The 9,091-nt window shown below is 45.8% G+C and overlaps 1 protein-coding gene across 1 annotated transcript in view; it reads right to left on the reverse strand.

The window, feature by feature from the left end:
- The window catches only part of PRKG2 (protein kinase cGMP-dependent 2), a 33,344-nt gene extending 25,814 nt beyond the window's left edge, over positions 1–7,530 (reverse strand). Inside the window, exons 1-2 of the mRNA XM_040583680.1 lie at positions 7,383–7,530; positions 3,796–4,320 (exon numbers count right to left, since the gene is read on the reverse strand). Of these exons, the coding sequence (XP_040439614.1) occupies positions 3,796–4,307 (512 nt within the window). The 5' untranslated portion in view covers positions 4,308–4,320; positions 7,383–7,530. The remainder of the gene's footprint in view (positions 1–3,795; positions 4,321–7,382) is intronic.
- Between the last annotated feature and the right edge of the window lie 1,561 nt (positions 7,531–9,091).

The following is a 9,091-nucleotide window of genomic DNA, read 5'->3' on the forward strand; positions in this document are numbered from 1 at the left end:
GGTTGTCTCGTTAGCAAGGTGATGGTGGCTTAAACTTCATGTTGTATGTGTATCATAGGCTTATCTAATGGAGAGGCATAGTAGTGCTACGTCTAAAACAGTTTTGTGGTGTTTTTTTTCACATCTGTTTGCTTCCAAACTGTTTCAAAATCAAACGATACTTTGGCCACTATTGCATCCAAAGATAATGTGCCCCCACCCCAGACGTCTGAGCAAGACCTTTCACTATTACTTGATTTATTGGAGAAAGCATAAATTCTCCGCTCTGTGACTACAGTATATGTTGGTCTATGAAATACATCTTCTATAAGGGTAATTTAAAAAAGCATTCTGTCCAGGTCTAAGAATTGACACAGAGCAGAAGCTAACATTAAGCTGGCTGTGGCAGGAAAAAAATGTTAACTTGCAAATGACAAATACTTTGGTATTCTGGTTTTGACTGTGATAGAGTTAATTTTCTTCTCAGAATCTGGTGCAGCGCTGTGTTTTGGATTTGGTGTAGGAAGAATGTTGATAACATACTGATGTTTTTAGTTGTTGCTGGGTAACGTTTATACTAAGTCAAGGGCTTTTCAGTTTCTCAGGTCCAGCCAGTGAGAGGGCTGGAGGGGCACAAGAAATTGGGAGGGGACACAGCCAGGACAGCTGATCTGAACTAGCCAAAGGGGTATTCCAGGCCATAGAACATCATGTTCAGTATATAAAGCTGGGGGAAGAAAGAGGAAAGTGGGGCGATGTTTGGAGTGATAGTATTTGTCTTCCCAAGTAACTGTTCTGTGGGATGGAGCCCAGCTTTCCTGGAGATGGCTGAGCACCTGCCTGCCCATGGGAAGTATTAAATGAATTCTTTGTTTCGCTTTGCTTGCGTGCACGGGTCTTGCTTTACTTATTAAACTGTCTTTATATCAACCCACAAGTTTTCTCACTTTTACTCTTCTGATTCTCTCCCCATCCCACTGTAGGAGGAAGTGAGCAAGTGGCTCTGTGGTACTTAGTTGCCAGTTGGGGTTAAACCACGACATTTGGGTATGAGTTCCAAGTTTTTTTAAAATTGATCACATCACAGGAACTGAGGGTTCCTTAGTGTCTTGCATATGTATTAACTCATCACCCATACTTGCTGTACATAATCCAAGATGTCTAGTCTTTCAAAGCCTAAGATATTTGAACAAAGTCACTTTGATCACTGCAAAGCAGATGACATGTACCCATTAATAAGGCAGATTTAAGTTTCAGAACCACAGCCAAAGGTTTCAAAGACATGAACTCCTGGAGATGGTCTAAACTGTATATAAACCCAAAACTAGTCTGAGTTGTCTTTTACTTCAGGCAAAAAGAACGTTAAAAGAAAGCATCACTAAAAAAATCCCAACAACAAGAAAACCCCCACCTGCTGAAACGCCAATAACACAAGACCATATTTCACTATTTAATTGTCTTCCTGACTACTGGACCACACTTGGACCTATATGTAAAACACAGAAAGATTACCACTTCATTTCTCACCAAGAGCTAAAGCTAGAAAATGGTCACTTGCAGAAAATGAAGTTTAAAAACACTAGGTAAAATATGAAGTTGAAGTTTAACAGTCCAAGAAAATATATTTGTAATGTCTGGAATGATCTACTGAATACTTAAGATACCCTAGAAATTACTTTTTCTAATGCCTCATGTTGAATTTAGCATCCACCAGTATTCCCAAGTCCTTTCCTTCAGGGCTGCTGCAAGGTATGTTTTTATTCAGTCATAATCCTGACATGAGTTCTTTAGTCAGTTACAAGTCACATATTTATGTTAAATTAATATTTTAGTATTAAAAATTGAAGATTTGGTTGTATGTCCAAAATGTTTTTACTTAGTTTCACACTGAAGCTTGAGAAGCAACTCCTTTTTTTGTATAGAACACATGGCAACTCTCTAATTCTAATTGCTCTGGCCAGGTTTGTACACTTCCTAGTGCTAGATAATCAAACAAATAAGGAGTTCCACTTCACTCTCAAATTACTTACTTTAAGGACAATAATTAGCAGACAAATCCAAGTTTAATGACCATTGTGGAAGACAAGAATTTAAATGAAAATTCAAGAGTGTGCAAGTACTAAGAAGAAGAAAGCAAAGCAGAATCACAGAAAAGCTGGAATGGGGAGAAGGGAGGAATGGTGTGCTCTTACTGCCAATGCAGTGCATGCTTAAGCGGTCAGTTGTTTCCAGAGGAGTATGCATCAGAATAAATTTAGGAATGGTGTGTTCTAAGTTGTTATAAATCTATGGGAGCCCTAGCAGTAACGATGACCATCTCTGAACCAGACTATAAGAGATGAAAGGAGGGGAGAGGAAGAGAACGGCTCCTTTACCCTGTTATGTTACACTAAATCTTTTAGAAAGACAAGAAAATAGAGACGGCATACAACAAAAAAGGAAATGTTTTTAGAAGTGCTGAGCCACTGAATCAAGAAGGAAAATTTCTAGGTCTGCTTCTATCACATGATCATCATTACATTCAGATTATTTAAGCTACAATATGTGTTTTTCTTCTGAAAGGCAAAGTCTGTGCTGCACTTGGCTAATCAACTGGCTCTTCCCTTTGGTTCACTCCTCAATGCTGTTACAATTCTGCCTCTGAAAGCACTCCAGAAAAACAATCTGGTGGACTGCAGCACAAGGATCATGCCAAGAAGACAGGTAATTACAACAGAACACTTCTAAACCAAACAATTATTTAAACTGCTCAGGTACTTGTGATAAAAAATACAGTTCCCTTACTCTGGGAAAACACTGCTAGACAAAGTTTTCAGCTCCTTATGGTGACTTAGGCAGCCTTTCTAGTTCACAAGACAGCCTCTAATGTGCAGTGCTGGACATGACGGATGAGAAATCAAGTCTGCCAGCTCTCAGGTCTACTACAGTACAGCCTCAAACAAGCCATTCATTCTTAACAGAATAATAAAGCTCCTCACAAGTCTGAGACACTGAAGCTGCTGGTTGAAGTGCAGATAGATTCTGGCTACCACCGTGTTAAAACAAATACTCAGGTTATGTCTACACTGCAAGGCAACAGAGGGTCTAAGGTATATTTAAGGATACCAGTCTCATACCTCTGTCCACAAGGTCAGCTGCGACCATGGGTATTTTTGGCTCTTGTAGAGGCCAGAAGTATAATTGGATTCAAAGAGGAACAAGTAAATTTAGGTTCCTACACCATGACCATCAGAAGCTGGAGGGCAGGAGGAAGCTGCTAAGAGAATAATTGTACCATACAAAACATTTCCTCATATTTTGCACCAGACTGAGTCGAAACTGGGCTGAAAAACTTTGTATACAGCTCAGAGTTGGTGTCCATGCTGCATTTGGGAGAGCTAAGTTGGAGCCACCTGCTCCTTCCCAAGCCATCCATGCTATCAGAATAAGAATCCGAATCCACGTGAAGGCATCCAGCCTTCTGTTCATCAGTGCTCCAGAGTATAGCTTAAGCTGCAAGCACTAGTCAAACCTAGACCTGAGAAGAGGCTTATGTCCTGCTTAGCTGGCAGTAAAGATAAATCCCAAAGAGACTAACTAACTTCCTCAACTAAAATGCAGAGGCTACCCACCGCTCTCCATCTTCAAGTCTGCGGGACACAGATGATTCTTGGTTAAAGTTACACACAAACTCAACCAGCATCTAACCAACACAGTAACAAAGTCTGTTTAAAAAAGATGAATACTTGAATCTTGATTTATCACGAGGACAGGGTATCATTGTGATAAAAGTGGACCCTGTAACACAAGCATATAACCCCCCTGAAATGAGCTCACCTGGAATCCTTTCGGACTCTTGCTTTTTCAAACGAAAACGTAGCTTGCCTGTTCAAATCATATAGCTGTGTTGTCGGCTCTGCAGATACACCTTCCTTGGCTCCTCTCCTCCTATCAGCAGAGGCTTGAATCCTTGAAGCCACTTTAAATGGAGAAGGCTGAAGAGAGTGCTCTCCTTGAGTGCTAACAACATCCTGCAGCTTGTTCAACTGTATACACTTGCTCTGAAGTTCCTTGGTGAGTTCTGCTATCACCTTAGTCTGCACAGCCAAGTGCTCCTGAAGCTCAGCAACATGACTTTGACCCTCTTGCAACTCTTGATCTTTTCTCTTCAGCTCCTTTTCCAGTTCAAGCACCCTGCTGTAAAGAACATCAGCCTGCCCACTGATCACATTGATTCCTAGACCTGGGTCCTTCAAAAACTTATTGTTGCCAGCACAGCCAATAGAGAGGTTTGCTACATGTCTATCTGTCCGCCTCAAATGCTTGGGTTTCACTGATCCATTCCCCATTTTGTCCAGAAACCTAGGTGAGAAAATAAATTTGTGGTTTTATTTCACTCCCCAACAAGAAGAAAAAAAAATTGAATGCAAATTAATGAATTTAGTATTTAACTGGCAGCTGACTTTGAGATAGACAACTATAGTAAACATAGTTGATTGTTTTCATCCTTTCCAGTACTGAAAGTCAGAGGAGTAAAAGGCAATGAGAAGATGTAGGTAGGCTGGTGGAAACAAAGCAAAAGACTTGATGGCAACCAGTTCTTTTTTGTGAGTTGAAGAGATGTGTAAGCTCCTATCAGCCTTATGAAGACAAACAAACAGCAGACGACAAGCTTATGCTTTACTACTGAAGCAAGAGAACTTTTAGAAGAAAAAAAAGTTTGGGTCACTTCCCCAGTGAAGAATAATTATTGAGCACACAAACTAATTTGGCCAGTGGGGTGGGCGCATATGTGCCTGGCATAAAGGATATGTGATTGTCAAGCATATGTGTTAATAATTTTTTTTAATGACTTTAAGGGTTATGACCATAAAAGGACAGTCATACTGATCAGAACGGGAGTCTGGCTAGCTTGTAGACTATCTCCGGCCATGGCCATAAGCAGATGCCCGGGAAAGGGTATCAACAGGATGAGCATACAGGCTGCTTGACTGACATTTCAGATTTCCTGAGCCTGATATGCTTCATTTAATCCTCAAGGGATCTCTAACCCTAGTACTTGTCCCATTTCCCTACTTAACCCCTGTAAACTTCCTATCTGCAGACCCTGGCAGGACCCTAGCAAGAGTTGCACAGGTCTCCTTCTTGCATGAAGAACTACCTCCTTTTATTTGTTTCTTCAAGTACAACCAGGGATATCAAAGTCAGGAAAAGTAGTTTCACAAAGACTTACCTCTATTAACCTTTTCCATAGTATTTTGTAAATTCCTGTCCTACCTCTGTACCTGAACGTATGCCTGAATTCTTTCCCAGAATGACAGCTCCTAGCTTATTCAGTCCTTCCTTATACAGACATCACTCCAAAAGTTTGACCAATCTTGCTGTCTTTTTGCTGATGACAAATTCAGGGCAGCACAAAGTTAGACCTAATTTACTCCTACCAAGAACAGGCAGCTGGCACTGTTCCTGTAGCTCTCTTAATCATTTCAAACTGGCTCACATTTGTTAGCATTAACAGCAGCTACTGCTGTCAAGGAACAATTACCTTTCACAGAAAACTTCCCCTTCCATGGTCTACTCGTGAAAAGTGACCAGAAAAAAAAGTTTCAACTTCTGTCAGAATACCTATGCTTCAAGCACTTGCTGCAATTAGCAGCCTTCAGCAGATTTGCAGTGACCCTACCTCCTTCCCTGGACACTATCTTTGGTAAATTTTATTGTATAATTTCAAGATGAGCAAGGAAGTATGTGCTGCTTAGGTCAGGCTGTATTAACTGCATAAGCTGAGGAGGGAAATACTTATGCATTGCTTTTGGGAGTCTAGTGTTCAACAATCACTAACTCCAAAATTAGTCTTGGGGAGTAATGCCTGCCTATAAATCCCATCAGTGGGCCACAACAGTGCTGGGTTACAGTTTGGTTTATTCAAGCCTAAGGAGAGCTCCACCAGGAGAGGAGGAATGAGATGTACTGTCCCATCGAGCTTTTCCCAAAACCCCTGCTCAGGCTCTTGATGAACTCTGTTCAACTGTATCTTGCTATTGCAAAAGACCACAGCACAGGAAATACCTGCCTTAGAACAGCAAATTGTTTCCTTGCACTCTGATTTTTGCCTCATCAAAAAGCTATTTTAATAACTTTTATAAAAGTTCTGTTGCACTAACTAGGCAATCATGCTGCTAGTGCCAACAGTAGGCTACAAAGTAGCTGTGAGTCTGCCTCATAAATGAAGTCCAACTTTTTCAGGTTGAACCCCAAGTGATGTGGCTTAAGTGAATCTATTTTACCATTTTATTGGACCCAGATAAGAATGTGCCCCTGACAAGGTACACTGATCAGGCAACAAGAAATAAATTGGGAAGCTTCAGCAATTTGCTATTACTAGCTAGTATAACCATAGTTTTAACAGATGCACAATTCGGTTCTGGTTTGCGGCCTTCAGCGGGTTGGAATTGAAATACTTGACAAGGTAACTCACACTGCAAATCTAGTTTTCCTTTCTTCCCAACTCTGTTTTGCTTATTGTGACTTTGCATAATATTTTTCTTTTGCTCCCATTTCCTGGATACACTTTGACAGCTGGTGCTTCAGCTTGATAACTAACAGGGTAGTATGTCAGAAATAAATTTGTATGGCACAGGAGAACGTAAACAAATTTCTGTGCCCCAGGGCACTGAAAACCCTACTATTTAGATGGCTTCCAGAAACAGGTTTACTGCATAAAGAGATGATGATCAAAGTTCATAATAGAGCAACTGCACTGGAGAGAAAACATTAGGAACTTCTGCCTTCCCATTGTATATGTGCAATTAATCGTCAACATACAATGGAACCAGCAGTCAGATCTGACAGATCCCTATTTCCACACGGTGACCTTCGTTGGCTCCTAACATAGGAAACTCATGGCCAAGCATACAGCAGGAATCAAGGATTAAGACTGACAGGCACTCTAGCATTACAGTAGTTAATTCCAACAGAAAACTTAAAACCTTTTGCCCCCAGGGTCTGACCAATCCTTAGCCATAAGTAATGAGAAAAGGCAAAACCAGAGCATGCTCTGTGTTTGCTACCGGGCACCGCACACGCTCCTTCGAGGGGTCTGCCAGAGGCAGAGCGAGGCCAGCAGCCGGGTAGCCCCAAGCCCCACCGCAGACGAAGGGGATGCCCCCGCCCTCCCGCCGGGGTCCAGCGCCAGCGGCCGCCGAGCGCCGCCCGGACACCGGGAGCCCCCCCGGGGCGGCGGGGTGCCGGTACCGCCGGGCCAGCACCGCCGCCGCGCCCCGCTGGAGCCCGGCGCCACCCCGGGGAGGCCGCGGCCGCCCCCCGGCTCCCCGCCCGCTGCGGCGCGGTCCCGGCCCTCCCCAGGTCCCCGCCCGCACCCGCCGGCGCCTTCTCCGCGGTGGCGGCCCCGGGGCCGCCCTCACCTGCGCGCCGGGCTGGGCCGGGGCCCCGAGCCGAGCCGGGCGGGCTGACGCTCCCGCGCTCGCTGCGGAGCCGGGGCGGGCGCCAACGCCGCTGCCCGCCGCGGGCGGTCGGGAGGTGCGGCGGGGGGCGGGGGCGGCCGCGGCAGTGCCCGCCCGTCCCTCCCTCGGCGGTGCGGGGCTGCGGGGGCGCCGGGCTGCGCTCCGCCCGGGGAGAGGCAGCGGCGGGCAGCGTGCGCGGAGCCGCCGGTGCGGGGTCGGGCTCGGCAGGGAGGCGGATACCCCGTCCCAGGCGGCCAGGGACGAGGCGAGCTCCTCAGCCCGTTCTGCTTCCCGCGGAGGTGACTGCGGGGCCCAGCTGACAGCGAGCTTGCTCTCCCCTACCCTGTGAAGTGGCCCTGGCGGGACCGCCCTGCCACAGGGAGCCTGCAGCCCTGCTCTCTGGAGCTGACCCCCGGCACCACCGCCCAGCCCTCCTGCGTGGTCCCTCGCGTGTCCCGGGGTCTGTCCTCACCCAGACTGGAGAGCTCAGCTCCCCCGGAACGCAGCGCTGCCTCTGTTCAGCGGTGACTCTTGGCAGAGTACAGGTTTCACAAGGGCTGCTCTCTCCTGGCACATCTCCTTATGGTGATCCAAAACAGCTGTCTTCAAATCAAGGATTGTTAGGCCCAAGCGGCCTGCCATGAGTGAAAAGATTTTACAACAGCTGAAGATGGCATGCACACCTCTCTGACTGATGCTGTCACGCAGACTCAGTCTGACCCCAACCTGTAGCTAATGGCTTTCCAATTTTCTCCTCTACACTTGCCCTCTCCTTTTAAGACTGTCTCTACATTCACCCAAAATTCTTTCTTGTCCCACTCACAAACTTAAAATTGCTAATCAAAAGTGCCAGTGCTGGAGGAGAAATACCGAAGGTAGTCTCTAAAGCAGGGGTCCTCAAACTTTTTATTTAAAAAGGCAGCCGGCGCACAGATGAAGTGGCAGGCAGTCATCTGTGGCTGCTTGGTTTCCCCCCTCAACCCCCGGCAGGGGGTGGGGGGGTCTGTAAATACCGGGGGCCAGATTGAGGACCCTGGAGGGCCGTACCTGGCCTGTGGGCTGTAGTTTGAGGACCCCTGCTCTAAAGTCTTTGCTGGTATCCCTCCTACGTGCAATTCCTGGCAGCCCCCACTAGTGAAAAATCTCTACAAATTATTATCTATGAAACACTCCAGGCAACTCCATCAGATGCACCGTCAGGCTGCCTAACTATAAATCCTCTCTTGGCTTCACCAGACCTCAGGGTTCAGCAGAGCTTCCACAATCGCTGCCTACAGCTGGGATGAAGCAGCTCTCTTAAACTTTAACAGGACCAGCCTGAGAAGGGCTGCACATCCTTTTACTTCCAATGGAGTTCTCAGTGACAGTAAGACAAAATTATAAATAAATAATGGCTACATGTATTTCACTGACTACTCAAGACCTCGAAACACAAATACTACAGTGAACAGAGAAGCATGTGATGAGAAAACACATCCCAGCAACTGCTTACTCTCTGAGAGTGAGCTGCTCTGGGAAGCAGCAATTCAGTCGGGTTCCCTTGAAGCATAAGGCTGGCTGTCAGCTCCCTCTTATCCTGTTGCAAAAGTCCATAAGAAATGCAGCTGGGGGTCGGGAGACTGCTCCCTGCTTACAGTACACCAGGGCTGTATGGGGTCTTGCTCTGTTGG

This window comes from Falco naumanni, chromosome 1, assembly GCF_017639655.2.
Source record: "Falco naumanni isolate bFalNau1 chromosome 1, bFalNau1.pat, whole genome shotgun sequence".
Lineage (NCBI taxonomy): Eukaryota > Metazoa > Chordata > Aves > Falconiformes > Falconidae > Falco > Falco naumanni.